This window comes from Coregonus lavaretus (assembly GCF_964263955.1).
Source record: "Coregonus lavaretus genome assembly, chromosome: 10".
NCBI classification, from domain to species: domain Eukaryota; kingdom Metazoa; phylum Chordata; class Actinopteri; order Salmoniformes; family Salmonidae; genus Coregonus; species Coregonus lavaretus.
The window spans coordinates 6,207,869-6,225,363 of NC_139997.1; the positions used below are offsets into that span (position 1 = coordinate 6,207,869).

Here is a 17,495-nt window from a genome sequence, read left to right on the forward strand (position 1 = left end):
CTAAGATCACCATGCGCAATGCCAAGCGTCAGCTGGAGTGGTGTAACGCTCGCTGCCATTGGACTCTGGAGCAGTGGAATCACGCTTCACTATCTGGCAGTCCGACAGACAAATCTGGGTTTGGCGGATGCCAGGAGAATGCTACCTGCCCCAATGCATAGCGCCAACTGTAACGTTTGGTGGAGAAGGAATAATGGTCTGGGTCTGTTTTTCATGGTTCGGGCTAGGCCCCTTAGTTCCAGTGATGCTACAGAATACAATGACATTCTAGACGATTCTGTGCTGCCAACTTTGTGGCCACAGTTTGGGGAAGGCCCTTTCCTGTTTCAGCATAACAATGCCCCCATGCACAAAGCGAGGTCCATACAGAAATGGTTTGTCGAGATCGGTGTGGAAGAACTTGACTGGCCTGCACAGAGCCCTGACCTCAACCCCATCGAACACCTTAGGGATGAATTGGAACGCCGAATGCGAGCCAGGCCTAATCGCCCAACATCAGTGCCCGACCTCACTAATGCTCTTGTGGCTGAATGGAAGCAAGTTTTAATGTCACATGCACAAGTACAGTGAAATGCCTTTCTTGCGAACAAAACCCAACAATGCAATAATCAATAACAATCTACATCTACATACAGTGCATTCGGAAAGTATTCAGACCCCTTGACCTTTTCCACATTTTGTTACGTTACAGCCTTATTCTAAAATTGATTAAATTGTTTTTTCACCCCTCAATGACAAAATAAAAACAGGTTTTTAGATTTTTTTTGAAAATGTATAACAAAAACAAAACTGAAATATTACATTTACATAAGTATTCAGACCCTTTACTTAGTACTTTTATTCGAAGCACCTTTGGCAGCGATAACAACCTCGAGTCTTCTTGGGAATGACACTACAAGTTTGGCACACCTGTATTTGAGGAGTTTTTCCCATTCTCCTCTGCAGATAATCTCAAGCTCTGTCAGGTTGAATGGGGAGCTTCACTGCACAGCTATTTTCAGGTCTCTCCAGAGATGTTCAATCGTGTTCAAGTCCGGGCTCTGGCTGGGCTACTCAAGGACATTCAGAGACTTTTCCCAAAGCCACTCCTGCGTTGTCTTGGCTGTGTGCTTAGGGTTGTTGTGCTGTTGGAAGGTGAACCTTCGCCCCAGTCTGAGGAGCAGGTTTTCATCAAGGATCTTAATGTACTTTGCTCCGTTCATCTTTCCCTCGATCAAGACTAGTTTCCCAGTCCCTGCCGCTGAAAAACATCTCCACAGCATGATGCTGCCACCACAGTGCTTCACCATAGGGATGGTCCCAGGTTTCCTCCAGACGTGACGTTTGGCATTCAGGCCAAAGAGTTCAATCTTGGTTTCATCAGACCAGAGAATCTTGTTTCTCATGGTCCTTTAGGTGCCTTTTGGCAAACTCCAAGCGGGCTGTCATGTGCCTTTTTACTGAGGAGTGGCTTCCGTCTGGCCACTCTACCATAAAGGCCTGATTGGTGGAGTGCTGCAGAGATGGTTGTCCTTCTGGAAGGTTCTCCCATCTCCACAGAGGAACTCTGGAGCTCTGTCAAAGTGACCATCGGGTTCTTGGTCACCTCCCTGACCAAGGCCCTTTTCCCCTGATTACTCAGTTTGGCCGGGCGGCCAGCTCTAGGAAGAGTCTTGGTGGCTCCAAACTTCTTCCATTTAAGAATGATGGAGGCCACTCTGTTCTTGGGGGACTTCAATGCTGCAGACATTTTTTAGTACCCTTCCCCAGATCTGTGCCTCGACACAATCCTTTCTCAGAGCTTTTCGGACAATTCCTTCGACCTCATGGCTTGGTTTTTGCTCTGACATGCACTGTCAGCTGTTGGACCTTATATAGACAGGTGTGTGCCTTTCCAGATCATGTCCAATCAACTGAATTTACCACAGGTGGACTCCAATCAAGTTGTAGAAACATCTCAAGGATGATCAATGGAAACAGGATACACCTGAGCTCAATTTCGAGTCTCATAGTAAAGGGTCTGAATACCTATGTAAATAAGAGATTTCAGTGTTTTATTTTTAATACATTTGCAAAAATTGTTTACACTTTGTCATTATGGGGTGTTGTGGGTAGATTGAGGATTTTTATTTATTTAATCCATTTTAGAATAAGGCTGTAACGTAACAAAATGTGGAAAAAGTGAAGGGGTCTGAATACTTTCAGAATGCACTGAACGTTCTGCCATTCGGTTAGATTGTGCTGGTTAGATGTGCTGCACTTTTGCTGCACTTTGAATCTGTTTCCTCTCTCTCCCCTCTCTCTTGGTCGCTCTCTCTCTCTCTCTCTTTCTTAATCCCGCTCTCTCTCTCTCTCCTCTCTTTCTCAACCCCACTCTCTCTCTCTCCTCTCTCACCCTTTCTCTCTCTTGCTCTCTCTCTCTCTCTCCTCTCTTTCTCAACCCCCCTCGCTCTCCTCTCTTTCTCAACCCCGCTCTCTCTCTCTCTCTCCTCTCTTTCTCACCCTCTCTCCTCTCTTTCTCAACCCCACTCTCTCTCTCTCTCCTCTCTTTCTCACCCTTTCTCTCTCTTTCTCTCTCTCTCCTCTCTCAACCCCCCCTCTCTCTCATCTCTTTCTCACCCCCCCCTCTCTCTCCCCCTCTCTCTCTCTCTCTCTCTCTCTCTCTCTCTCTCCTCTATTTCTCAACCCCCTCTCTCTCTCTCTTTCCTCTTTTTCTCAACCCCCCCCTCTCTCTCTCTCTCCTCTCTTCTCAACCCCCCTCTGTCTCTCTCTCTCTTCTCTATTTCTCAACCCCCTCTCTCTTTCTTGCTCTCTCTCTCTCCTCTTTCTCAACCCCCTCTCTCTCTCCCTCTCCTCTCTTTCTCAACCCCCTCTCTCTCCCTCCTCTCTTTCTCAACCCCCCTCTCTCTTTCTCAACCCCCCCTCTCTCTCTCCTCTCTTTCTCAACCCCCCTCTCTCTTTCTCAACCCCCCCCTCTCTCTCCTCTCGCTCTCAACGCCCCCCCTCTCTCTCTCTCTCTCTCTCTCTCTCTCTCTCTCTCTCTCTCTCTCTCTCTCTCTCTCTCTCTCTCTCTCTCTCTCACTCCTCTCTTTCTCAACCCCTCTGTCTCTCTCTCCTCTATTTCTCAACCCCCCTCTCTCTTTCTCAACCCCCTCTGTCTCTCTCTCCTCTATTTCTCAACCCCCCTCTCTCTTTATTGCTCTCTCTCTCCTCTCTTTCTCAACCCCCCTCTCTCTTTCTCAACCCCCCTCTCTCTCTCCTCTCTTTCTCAACCCCCCTCTCTCTTTCTCAACCCCCCTCTCTCTCTCCTCTCGTTCTCAACGCCCCCTCTCTCTCTCTCTCTCTCTCTCTCTCTCTCTCTCCTCTTTCTTTCTTTCTCTCTCTCCTATCTTTCTTATCCCCTCTCTCTCTCTCTCTCTCTCTCTCTCTCTCTCTCCTCTCTTTCTCAACCCCTCTCTCCTCTCTCTCTCCTCTCTTTCTCAACCCCCCTCTCTCTCTCTCCTCTATTTCTCAACCCCCCTATGTCTCTCTCTCTCTCCTCTATTTCTCAACCCCCTCTCTCTTTCTTGCTCTCTCTCTCTCTCAACCCCCCACTCTCTCCCCTCTCTTTCTCAACCCCCCCGCTCTCTCTCTCTCTCTTTCTCAACTCCCCCCTCTCTATCCCCTCTCTTTCTCAACCCCCTCTCTTTCTCTCCTCTCTTTCTCAACCCCCCTCTGTCTCTCTCTCTCTTCTCTATTTCTCAACCCCCCTCTCTCTTTCTTGCTCTCTCTCTTTCCTCTCTTTCTCATCCCCCCTCTCTCCCTCTCTTGCTCTCTCCTCTTTCTCAACCCCCCCCCCTCTCTCTCCTCTCTTTCTCAACCCCCTCTGTCTCTCTCTCTCCTCTATTTCTCAACCCCCCTCTCTCTTCTTGCTCTCTCTCTCCTCTCTTTCTCAACCCCCCTCTCTCTTTCTCAACCCCCCTCTCTCTCTCTCCTCTCGTTCTCAACGCCTCTCTCTCCCTCTCTCGCTCCTCTCTTTCTCAACCCCCCTCTCTCTTTCTTTCTTTCTTTCTCTCCTATCTTTCTTATCCCCCCTCTCTCTCTCTCTCTCTCTCCTCTCTTTCTCAACCCCCCCCCTCTCTCTCTCTCCTCCTTCTCTTCTCACCCCCCCCCCCCCCCCCCCCTCTCTCTCTCTCAATTCAATTTAAGGCTTTATTGGCATGGGAAACGTATGATAACATTGCCTACGCAAGTGAAGTAGATAGTAAACAAATGTGAAATAAATAATAAATATTATGTATATATACAGTGCTGTAACAATGTGCAAATAGTTAAAGTACAAATGGGAAAATAAATAAACATAAATATGGGGTGTATTTACAATGGTGTTTGTTCTTCACTGGTTGCCCTTTTCTTGTGGCAACAGGTCACAAATCTTGCTGCTGTGATGGCACCAGTAGATAAGGGAGTTTATCAAAATTCTTTGTGGATCTCTGTAATCTGAGGGAAATATGTGTCTCTAATATGGTCATACATTTGGGAGGAAGTTAGGAAGTGCAGCTCAGTTTCCACCTCATTTTGTGGGCAGTGTGCACATAGCCTGTCTTCTCTTGAGAGCCAGGTCTGCCTACGGCGGCCTTTCTCAATAGCAAGGCTATGCTCACTGAGTCTGTACATAGTCAACGTTTTCCTTACGTTTGGGTCAGTCACAGTGGTCAGGTATTCTGCCACGGTGTACTCTCTGTTTAGGGCCAAATAGCATTCTAGTTTGCTCTGTTTTTTTGTTAATTCTTTCCAATGTGTCGAGTAATTTGTGTTTGTGTTTGTGAACAGAGCCCCAGGACCAGCTTACTTAGGGGACTCTTCTCCAAGTTCATCTCTCTGTAGGTGATGGCTTTGTTATGGAAGGTTTGGGAATCGCTTCCTTTTAAGTGGTTATAGAATTTAACGGCTCTTTTCTGGATTTTGATCATTAGAGGGAATCAGCCTAATTCTGCTCTGCATGCATTATTTTGTGTTTTTCGTTGTACACAGAGGATATTTTTGCAGAATTCTGCATGCAGAGTCTCAATTTGGTGTTTGTCCCATTTTGTGAATTCTTGGTTGGTGAGCGAACCCCAGACCTCACAACCATAAAGGGCAATGGGTTCTATAACTGATTCAAGTATTTTTGGTCATATCCTAATTGGTATGTCGAATTTTATGTTCCTTTTGATGGCATAGAAGGCCCTTCTTGCCTTGTCTCTCAGATCGTTCACAGCTTTGTGGAAGTTAGCTGTGGCGCTGATGTTTAGGCCGAGGTATGTGTAGGTTTTGTGTGCTCTAGGGCAACGGTGTCTAGATGGAATTTGTATTTGTGGTCCTGGCAACTGGACCTTTTTTGGAACACCATTATTTTTGTCTTACTGAGATTTACTGTCAGGGCCCAGGTCTGACAGAATCTGTGCAGAAGATCTAGGTGCTGCTTTAGGCCCTCCTTGGTTGGTGACAGAAGCACCAAATCATCAGCAAACAATAGACATTTGACTTCAGATTCTAGTAGGGTGAGGCCGGGTGCTGGAGACTGTTCTAGTGCCCACGCCCCAATTCGTTGATATATATGTTGAAGAGGGTGGGGCTTAAACTGCGTCACTGTCTCACCCCACAGCGCTGTGGAAAGAAATGTGTGTGTTTTTTTGCCAATTTTAACCGCACACTTGTTGTTTGTGTACATGGATTTTATAATGTCGGATGTTTTTCCCCCAACCCCACTTTCCATCAATTTGTATAGCAGACCCTCATGACAAATTGAGTCAAAAGCTTATTTGAAATCAACAAAGCATGAGAAGACTTTGCCTTTGTTTTGGTTTGTTTGTTTGTCAATTAGGGTGTGCAGGGTGAATACGTGGTCTGTTGTATGGTAATTTGGTTAAAAGCCAATTTGACATTTGCTCAGTACATTGTTTACACTGAGGAAATGAACTAGTCTGCTGTTAATGATAATGCAGAGGATTTTCCCAAGGTTGCTGTTGACGCATATCCCACGGTAGTTATTGGGGTCAAATTTGTCTCCACTTTTGTGGATTGGGGTGATCAGTTCTTGGTTCCAAATATTGGGGAAGATGCCAGAGCTAAGGATGATGTTAAAGAGTTTAAGTATAGCCAATCGGAATTTGTGGTCTGTATATTTTATCATTTCATTGAGGATACCATCAACACCACAGGCCTTTTTGGGTTGGAGGGTTTGTATTTTGTCCTGTAGTTCATTCAATGTAATTGGAGAATCCAGTGGGTTCTGGTAGTCTTTAATAGTTGATTCTAAGATTTGCATTTGATCATGTATATTTTTTTGCTGTTTGTTCATTGTTATAGGCCAAAAAGATTGGAGAAGTGGTTTACCCATACATCTCAGTTTTGGATAGATAGCTCTTTGTGTTGTTGTTTGTTTAGTGTTTTCCAATTTTCCCAAAAGTGGTTAGAGTCTATGGATTCTTCTGTTACATTGAGCTGATTTCTGACATGCTGTTCCTTCTTTTTCCGTAGTGTATTTCTGTATCGTTTTAGTGATTCACAATAGTGAAGGCGTAGGCTCAGGTTTTCTGGGTCTCTATGTTTTTGTTTGAATAGGTTTCTCAATTTCTTTCTTAGGTTTTTGCATTCTTCATCAAACCATTTGTCACTGTTGTTACTTTTCTTCGGTTTTCTGTTAGAGATTTTTAGATTTCATAGGGAAGCTGAGAGGTCAAATATACTGTTTAGGTTTTCTACTGCCAAGTTTACACCTTCACTATTACAGTGGAACGTTCTGTAACCTAGAGGGCAACCAGTGGGTCCGTCTCCTCTATACCATGTTTCTTGTAGGATGACAATGTCTGTATTTCCGATTTCTTTGGTGAAGTCCAGGTTCCTGCTCTTTAGGCCAAAGGCAGATGACCTCAGGCCTTGGATATTCCAGGATGAAATAGTGAAAGCTTTGTGTTCCATAAAGTGTCTAATGTTGTTGGTCGTTTGGTTTGGCCTCAGGCCAGTAATTGTGAGCAGAGCCTGCTGAGCATCTGGTACATGCCATTGGCTTGGGTAGTGTAAGAGTGGGGGTTGGGCCTGTTTGCCTGCTCACGGCCTGGGCGTATGTGTGACTTTCATGTTGAGGCCCTCTTTGCAAGAGTGGGGGGCATGGGGTGGGTAGGAGGGGCATAGGTCTGATCTGAGGGGGCCTAAATGGGGTGTGGGCATGGTTGACTTGGGGGTGTTCATTGGTGGGGGTGTGGATGTGGCTGGTGGTGCTGTGGTCTGGATGTAGGTCCTCTCGGCGGGGGTCCTCTATGTGTAGGTCCGGGGGGGTGTCGTCTGGGAGACTGTCTGTTGATCTGTTACTTCTGTGTGAGATGTTGGGTCTGCGGTTGAGGGCGATATCTCTCTCTCTCCTCTCGTTCTCAACCCCCCCCCCCCCCCCCTCTCTCTCTCCTCTCGTTCTCAACCCCCCTTCTCTCGCTCCTCTCTTTCTCAACCCCCCCCCTCTCTCTCTCACTCTCTTTCTCAACCCCCCCCCTCTCTCTCTCTCACTCTCTTTCTCAACCCCCCCCTCTCTCTCACTCTCTTTCTCAACCCCCCCTTTCTCTCTCTCTCACTCTCTTTCTCAACCCCCCCCCCCTCTCTCTCAATTCAATTTCAATGTCAATTTAAGGGATTTATTGGCATGGGAAACGTATGTTAACATTGCCAAAGCAAGTGAAGTAGATAGTAAACTAAAGTGAAATAAACAATAAATATTAACAGTAAACATTACACTCAGAAGTTCCAAAAGAATAAAGACATTTCAAATGTCATATTATGTATATATACAGTGTTGTAACAATGTCCCTCTCTCTCTCTCTCCTCTCTTGTCAGACTGTATTGTTGCCGTGTCACTCGTCAGAAATAAGAGATGATGACTCTTCTTTCACACCCAGGAAACACCTCCTTTGCCGCATCCCTGCCTCCCCGCCACAGTACAGCACAGCACAGCACAGCACAATACAGTACAGCACAGTACAGCACAATACAGCACAGCACAGCACAGCACAGCACTGTACAGCACAGCACTGTACAGCACAGCGCAGCACAGCACAATACAGTACAGCACAGTACAGCACAGCACAGCACAGCACAATACAGTACAGCACAGCACAGCACAGCACAATACAGTACAGTACAGCACAGCACAGCACAATACAGCACAGCACAGCACAGCACAGTACAGCACAGCACAGCACAGCACAGCACAATACAGTACAGCACAATACAGCACAGCACAGCACAGCACAATACAGTACAGCACAGTACAGCACAGCACAATACAGTACAGCACAATAGAGCACAGCACAGCACAGTACAGCACAGCACAGCACAGCACAGCACAGCACAATACAGTACAGTACAGTACAGCACAGCACAGCACAATACAGTACAGCACAGCACAGCACAGCACAGCACAATACAGTACAGCACAGTACAGCACAGCACAGCACAGCACCATACAGTACAGCACAATACAGCACAGCACAGCACAGCACATCACTCTACAGCACAGTACAGCACAATACAGTACAGCACAGTACAGCACAGCACAGCACAGCACAGCACAGCACAATACAGTACAGCACAGCACAGCACAGCACAGCACAGCACAGCACAGCACAGCACAGCACAATACAGCACAGCACAGCACAGCACTGTACAGCTAACCGCAAACACAACAGTGTAGCTATAGAAAAAGGCAAATGCTAAGGTTGTACAATTCAGCTTGTCTCTATGTAATTTCATACCAATTATAAAGATCAGCGTTTGATGATAAGAATATGACAGTATACAAACCCGCATTCTGCACACACTGTACACAAATGTACGTTGTGTTATTCTTCCTGCTGTTTTAGAAAGGTTTCTTATGTTTGCATATAACGTTTGTTCTTTATGAAGTCATGTTCATTCAAAAGTCATTGGTGATTGCAATGGTGTAATTCCCCCACCCCCACCCCACCACCCCCTCCACCCCCACCACCCCCTCCAGCCCTCAGCTCATCCAGGATATACATGGAAATCTCTGGTAGATACGTCACATGGGAGGAGCCAAACCTTCTTCAGTAATGTGATTAACTAGCAGTGGGCGGGTGGAAGCAACATATGTGACGTGGCGACTGCACCGAACGACCAACAGGAGAACAAGAATGTCTTGGGATCTTGAAATCCCAAATTTGACTGTGACCTTTGCATGGTGCTGTACACCAGTACTGCCATTGACTGAACGTGTTAATTAGTATTAAATAATTATCAATATGATTCCTTAAAGTTGTGTGTTCAAAATAGAGGCGGACAACCAGGCCATCTGCCTCTTAGCATCATGGGGCTGTAGCGAGGTTTAATCCAGATTACGGCTGACCGTATTTTTGTTGTTGTTGGTGTCTGTTCCCTAGCCGTCAGTGTGTCCTTCACTACACATCCACGCAGCAGGACAGGTTAGCTAGACAGGATATACAGGATCCCATTGGACTTAACACAACCACTAGCAATCCCAACCCAACGGTAGAAGCCAGGGAAGCAACTAGTCTTATTTACAACAATATAATATCTATATATCCTAGTACAGCAGAACTCTACGGAGCAAGATGTTCCTAATCAAGACCATGATGCCTAACCCGCTGGCTGGTTTGAATCCTATGGGTGGAGGAGAGGAGGAAACGGAGGCGGCCCCTGCAGACCCGGCCAAAGCAGCAGGGATGACACGCGAGGAGTATGAGGAGTACCAAAAACAGTTGGTGGAGGAGAAGTAAGTAACCTGCCCTCACTGCCAAGTTACCTCCATTTTGTTTTGGTGTTGTTGGATCATGAATGGCTATGAGAGGAACATGGCTGGCTAACCCTACAGAATGTAACCACCACCACTATCCTAGCTGACCTTGACAAGCACCATGCAGGAATTCTGCAGGAAATCACCTTGCAAATTATTTGTTAATTTTAAATATTGTTGTTTTGTTGAATTCATAACTATTTCATTTATCAACATTTATTCCCATTGTTACAGTTTATAATTTATGTTCATTTTTGCACTATTTATTTTCTTAATGGTTTTGTCACTCAAGGTCAGAATAACTCAAACTATAATTTTCAGCATATTTTTATTTCTGTAAAAAGACAGACTTGTTGCTTGGGTACCAAATTTCACCCCTACCTACCAACCAACCACGACCACCATTACACAATTAATCTCTGATCATTGATCCTCTGCTGTGATATCAACAATGTTGTTTTTGAAGCCAGACTGGCTTACCGACATTGAATTTGAATAACACTCAAAAGGATCAGTGCTAAAATAAAGTCAAATAATCTGTAAAATAGTCTTACGTTTTGAAAAGTGAATAGATGTTCAGTAGCTACTACTATCTCATTTAGTACCTGAACTATTAAGACCCCAGGAGGAATTTAAAATGGCTGCTGAATTTGACCCATGATGATTTAACTGCGACGGTGTAGGAGGAGCTTTGATGGGGAAGTGAAAAATCATAGATCAAAAGTAATCTTACTGCTATGTCTATCTCAAATAATTTCAACACTCTGTCCAGTTTATTGGTCCATATCCACAATTAAAGACCGGGACTAAATGTCAAACAGGAGGAAGAGCTCTTTACTGTCGTTTCACTGCCATGGCGGCCATTTTGTTTTGTTATGTAAAATGATGTGGCTGCTGCCCAGTAGGGCATGTTCAGTCACTGTTCAAAACATTAACTCACAATCTGTGGATTCTATTCAATTAGATAGATTCAAATTGCATGTTAAACATAACAGCATAGTTGAATGATATACTGTATGGCGCATAGAAATACGAAGAGGGTGGCCAGCGGAGATAGGTGGGATGGGCTGAGGGAAACTGAGGGTTGGGATGTGGAACTGGAGACAATGGAGGGAGAGGTTCTCGGATGGTTGAGGGGCAGCTCTCGGGGAACTGTGGGGGGATCTTGGATGGTTGGTGGCCTGGTGGTCAGGAGCTTGGGCCGGTGGCCGATAAGTCGCTGGTTCGGGTCCCCGTTTTGACTTGGTGGGAGATCTGTTGATGTGCCCTTGGGCTGGGCACTTGACCCTGGTTGCTCCTGTGGGTCGTTCTGGATTGGAAGTCTTTTAGATGACTGAATGTGATGTAAATGTTGAGCGGCTTCACTGCAGGTAGATTGTATGTTTAGTATTCAATAAAATAAATACAATTTAAAATAAAAATAGAAATGTAAGCAATCAACAAATGAGTCCACAAAGGTTACATTATTTGTGTGTAAAGATGTAATTTCTTTATTGCAACAAAATATAGCATAGCCTTAGCCTAATACTGACATTTTCCGTCAGTATTGATGTTTTACAGTAATATAATCTTCGGATGGACGCTTCAGCCAAACCAGATTATGTAACCAGATTATCTCTTCCTCCCATGATTTAGCGGACAATTCTGTTGTCATCTGGTGGAAAATGCCCACACATTTACATTACATCAGATGCTAAATGTTAGCGCACTTTATTTAAAGCCTGCAGTTATAATGCATTGTAAGACTTGTCAAGAGCATGTATGACCACCTTATAAAGTCTTGTATTCCTAATTTTGTGTTGGGTGTCTCGGAGCAGAGCAGAGCAGGAGTTAGAGTTATACACTGAGTGTACAAAACATTAGGAACACCTTGCTAATATTGAGTTGCACCCCTTTTCCCCCATAGAACAGCCTCAGTTCGTCGGGGCGTGGACTCTACAAGGTGTCGAAAGCGTTCCACAGGGATGCTGGCCCATGTTGACTCCAATGCTTCCCACTGTTGTATCAAGTTGGCTGGATGTCCTTTGGGTGGTGGGCCATTCTTGATACACAGGGGAAACTGTTGAGCGTGAAAGCCCCAGCAGCATTGCAGTTCTTGACACACTCAAACTGGTGCGCCTGGCACCTACTACCATACCCCATTCAAAGGCACTTAAATCTTTTGTCTTGCCCATTCACCCTCTGAATGGCACACATACACAATCCATGTCTCAATTGTCTCAAGAAAGCCTTCTTTAACCTGTCTCCTCCCCTTCATCTACACTGATTGAAGTGGATTTAACAGGTGACATCAATAAGGGATCATAGCTTTCACCTGGTCAGTCTACGTCATGGTAATGTTTTGTACACTCAGTGGCTGTGTTGGGTGATTTGTCCTAATCTTCAACCTTGTCCTAGCCCTCAATCTGGCCAACTAATAATCCTCACGTTTAATTGGCTAGGGGAAACAGTTCCCTCTCCACAGCGACCAATGAGGTTGGCACAAAAGGGCCAAGAGAAGGGTTCATGTCCCAGATGACTCTGGTCAAAAGTAATAATATGTTGTATTGTCACATACACCAGATAAGTGCAGTGAAACGGGTAGTTTTCCAGGGTCAGCCAGGGGTCACCTTGTCTGCTCAGGTATTCAAACCAGCATCCTTTTGGATATGGGCCCCAACGCTCTAACCGCAAGGCTAGTGCATTATATAGAGAACAGGGTGGCATTTGGAACGCAACCAAGGATTCTCATGATGATTATCCGAAAGTCAATACACTAATGAGTTGACCATGCATTGTATAATCTGATTGGCCCATTGGCCTATTGGCATGGTGTGGGTTGTGTAAAGCCAGAATAATGACACCGGAGGAAAGCAGTTGAAACATTGGAATCAATTATTATCATTGGAGCCATAGAGTTTGCAGCTTTTGCTTTTCTAAACAGGAGGAAAGCAAGCAGCACTTTAAGTGATACAACCATATATAGCACAACCATACAAATATGTATTATAGTAGCCAGACAACCATACAAATATGTATTATAGTAGCCAGACAACCATACAAATATTTATTATAGTAGCCAGACAACCATACTAATATTTATGATAGTAGCCAGACAACCATACAAATATTTATTATAGTAGCCAGACAACCATACAAATATTTATTATAGTAGCCAGACAACCATACAAATATTTATTATAGTAGCCAGACAACCATACAAATATTTATTATAGTAGCCAGACAACCATACAAATATTTATTATAGTAGCCAGACAACCATACAAATATTTATTATAGTAGCCAGACAACCATACAAATATTTATCATAGTAGCCAGACAACCATACAAATATGTATTGTAGTAGCCAGACAACCATACAAATATTTAATATAGTAGCCAGACAACCATACAAATATTTATTATAGTAGCCAGACAACCATACAAATATTTATTATAGTAGCCAGACAACCATACAAATATTTATTATAGTAGCCAGACAACCATACAAATATTTATCATAGTAGCCAGACAACCATACAAATATTTAATATAGTAGCCAGACAACCATACAAATATTTATTATAGTAGCCAGACAACCATACAAATATTTATTATAGTAGCCAGACAACCATACAAATATTTATCATAGTAGCCAGACAACCATACAAATATTTATCATAGTAGTCTGCCCAGCCATACGTCATGTTCTCTTTTCAAATTCCGGAAGCATCATGTGACTGAACAGTGAGAATATGTAGTCTGAACCTCTTTACCTAAACCCATCTGATGGTTTACCCATGACACAACGGGACATGTAGCACATTGTTAGGGTCAAACTCCATAAAGCCCTGCATTAACTTACTACATTTGCAAACACTGTATATATATTTTCTATTGTGTTATTGACTGTACGTTTTTGTTTATTCCATATGTAACTCTGTGTTGTTGTTGTTTTTATCGCACTGCTTTGTTTTATCTTGGCCAGGTCGCAGTTGTAAATGAGAACTTGTTCTCAACTGGCTTACCTGGTTAAATAAAGGTGAAATAAAAAATCCTCTTAGCTTTATGGTATCATGTGTTGCATTAGTTTGGTATATTGACTGTCCCTTTGGTTGAAACAAGATCATACTCAGACCATTATTGTGTTTGAATACAAATGAAACAAGTATACAGTATATGCATGCACGCATATAAAGTTATCCATGATGTGATCACACTATATATAAATTAATTAATCAAGCAATTCATCAATCATTTATTTTCTCTATTATTCAGGATGGAGAGAGATGCTGACTTCTTACACAAGAAGGCTGAGAGGGCAACTCTGCGGGTGTGTCTAAGAGACAAGTACAGGCTCCCAAAGGTGAGAAGCCATTCCTCCCGAATTACAACCTCTTCAGCCCCCCCTGTCACTAGTCACTCTCTAGAGTAGGTGATTTCAATTTTAATTTACTTCCTGAATTCTGCACTGTTTTATGTTACATGTTTACATACTGTAGAGTAAATGTTCAGAGAGCAGTTAATTGCCATTAATTGCTCAGATGCAGAGACCTTTGGATGGAACAATGAGGTTATGTAGACTACAATTGTACTTCCTAAATTGACTGAATGGAAATGGACTCTAACCTCAACCCTGGTGAACACCTCAATGGTTAAGCCTGACCTGCAGTGGTTGATGTTTACAGGCTAGATGCTGTTTTCATCCCTTGGCAGTTTCCGTTAGGCCATACAGCGGGAGGTGGAGGTGGCGAACTGCCATCAGATTAGGGTTAAGGCAAGATGTTCGATAAAAGACCTGGAGACTTCACATGTTATGCTGTGGGCTTAGAACGAGGCCAGAGCCAGAGGCCATCTAGGTGTTCAAGCTAGGTGTTCATGTGGCTTTGGGGAGTGAAGACAGTGTTGGTTGACCGACGTTGACAGACAGAAGAACCACATCTAGGTTAGATTCTGTAGAATAATCTACTGAATCTGTTTGGATCTATTGGGATCTATTGAAAGCTGTTTGATAAGGAAGTGATTTTTAATCAGGTGTTATGACGAGCGGAAATAAGGTACAGTTGTATTCTGATTTTATATACGTCATTACTGAAAGAAAAGGTGATAGTTCAATGTTATAACGATTTTATTTGTATAGCTATATTACCTCTACCATTTATAAAGCTGTGGTTACAGTAGCAAAGAGCAGAATATATATTGATATTATTTATGTATCGAAAAGAAATCATCCTGACTGAGGTGAACGTAAATGGCTTCTGTGTTTGCTTTTTGCAGAATGTCTCTCACAAGTAATTCAGTTCAATATTCAATCTTCTTGTTAATTATGTTCATTTCTATATGTGGAACGACACTTTAAAACAATAGACAACATATTAATACGTATATCATCAATAGGTATAGGTTCAGTTGTTTTGTTTTCATGTTAGTTTAAAAATATGTTTATGTCAAAAACTTATACAACCTATACAACGACTATTGAGTCCAGCAAGTATAGTTTCACCATGACAAACCCACATAAAGGTCCTTTTAAATTCGATTAAAGGCATTGTACAAGACAGCCATCACAACTGATGAACACAATGAATGGTGAAATAACATGATTGTATATGTGACTGCAAAATCTGGCATGTTTAAGTAATGGAATTAGTCTCTTGTGTAAGACTGTGGCGGACATCTTTAGAATCCTCACACCTGGCCGGCGTCATGGTTTCCAACGGAAAGGCTAACGCAGGTTTCAGATCATCCTTCCTGGAGTCTAGAATGTAGGTTCCAATAGGGTCTAGAATGTAGGTTTCAACAGGTTCTAGAATGTAGGTTTCAACAGGTTCTAGAATGTAGGTTTCAACAGGTCCTAGAATGTAGGTTTCAACAGGTTCTAGAATGTAGGTTTCAACAGGTCCTAGAATGTAGGTTTCAACAGGTTCTAGAATGTAGGTTTCAACAGGTTCTAGAATGTACGTTTCAACAGATTCTAGAATGTAGGTTTGAGGTTCCAAAGATAAATCATCAATCTTCTTCTTCTTCTTCTTCTTCTTCTTCTTTATTGCATTAAGTGTGTTCAAACTAAGGACCCCTAAGTGACCATTTGTTTTTACCAGTGACATGTGCACCAGTGAGGTGTTAAAACAACACTCATCCCCTGCCTTGCGGGAGAGACAGGTGTGTAGTTGTAGCAGGATACCAGGCGGTGTCAGAGGAACATCCAAAAAATGGTCAAAGACTCCAGCCACAGTCTGTTCTCTCTGCTACCGCACGGCAAGCGGTACCGGAGCGCCATGTCTGGGACCAAAAGGCTCCTGAACAGCTTCTACCCCAAAGCTATAAGACAGCTGAACAGTTAATCAAATGGCTACCCGGACTTTCTGCTTTTCACCCCTACCTACAGTACATGTACATAGTGCTTCAATAAATCACCTAACCAAACCTACATGTACATATTTACCTCAATCAATCACCCCAACTACCTCGTAGCCCAGTACACTAACTCGGTACCGGTGTTCCTTGTATATAGCCTGTACATAGCCTCGTTACTGTTATTTTATCGTGTTCCAATTTTTTTTACAATCTATTTGGAAATGTTCTTACTTTTTTTAACTGCATTGTCGGGAAAAGGTTCGTAAGTAAGCGTTTCACAGTAAAGTCTACACTTGTTGTATTCGGCGCATGTGACATAAAATTAGATTTCATTTGATGTCTCTCCATGTCTTTCTAGCTAATCTAACATCTGTCTCTACAGAGTGAGACAGGAGGATAGAGGTTGTCTGTCTGTCTCGGTAGCTAATCCAATGTACTGCAAAGCACTTTGTGACAACTGCTGACATAAAAAAAAATCAGTTATGAATTAATTTGATTGATTTATTTGATTGATTTCCTTGATTGATTGATTTATTGATTGATTGTCTGTGTTGGTCTAGCTGTAGTATGGTGTCTTTCTGTCTCACTAGCTAATCTGATGTCTTTGTTGGCCTCTACATAAACAGGAGTGTAGTAGGTTGTTTAAATCTGTATTGGTCTCTCCCTTTTAAAGACCGAGCAACAGACAGGAGTAGTAGGTTCAGGCTGTCTGTCTGTATGTCTCACTAGCTAATCTAACGTCTGCATTGGTCTTTTAGTGGGAGCAGGGCAGCGAGCCATAACTAACAATGCTAGCTAATGTAACATCTCTATTGTTTCTCTAACAGAGCGAGCAGGACGGTAACATGATCTCTGTCTGTCCTACTAGCTGATGTCCTGACTAATAATAATATTACAAGCTGTAAAATTATAAAATGTCTGTATTGGCCTCTACTCTCTCCAGAGCGAGCAGGACGACAACATGCTGGCCATGGCTGGAGACGACGTGGACGTACCCGAAGAGCTGCTCAAGATGGTGGACGAGGATGCCACGGAGGAGGAGGACAAGGACTCCATCTTGGGTGGCATTCAGAACCTCCAGAACATGGACATGGATCAGCTCAAGGAGAAGGCCTCGGCCACCGTGACAGAGATGAAAGCCAAGGCAGAGGAGAAATGCTCTGTCATGTAAATAAAATAAAATGGAAGATTTCACTTCATGAACAGCCGGTCCCAATTCGTTCCCTACCCCGATTCGATCCCTTGGCCCTAACCTTTCAATGTTTGCAGATCTGAAGGTGGAAGAAATATGGCGGAAGCTTTACCACTACACTGCTTATACTTATTCAGACCCTTAGACATGCTAACATAGAGGTGTAAGGGAACAAGGGAGTGATTTAGGAGCGACTGTAAACAAACC

The 17,495-nt window shown here is 43.5% G+C and overlaps 1 protein-coding gene across 1 annotated transcript; it reads left to right on the forward strand.

The window, feature by feature from the left end:
* Nucleotides 1–9,578: 9,578 nt before the first annotated feature.
* LOC311135914 (complexin-4-like) lies at nt 9,579–17,267 on the forward strand (the record flags this gene model as incomplete). The annotated part of the gene is made up of 3 exons (XM_084169934.1): nt 9,579–9,739; nt 14,018–14,105; nt 17,040–17,267. 3 exons carry the CDS (start codon nt 9,579–9,581, stop codon nt 17,265–17,267), a joined length of 477 nt encoding a protein of 158 aa, XP_084026060.1.
* Nucleotides 17,268–17,495: the final 228 nt, after the last annotated feature.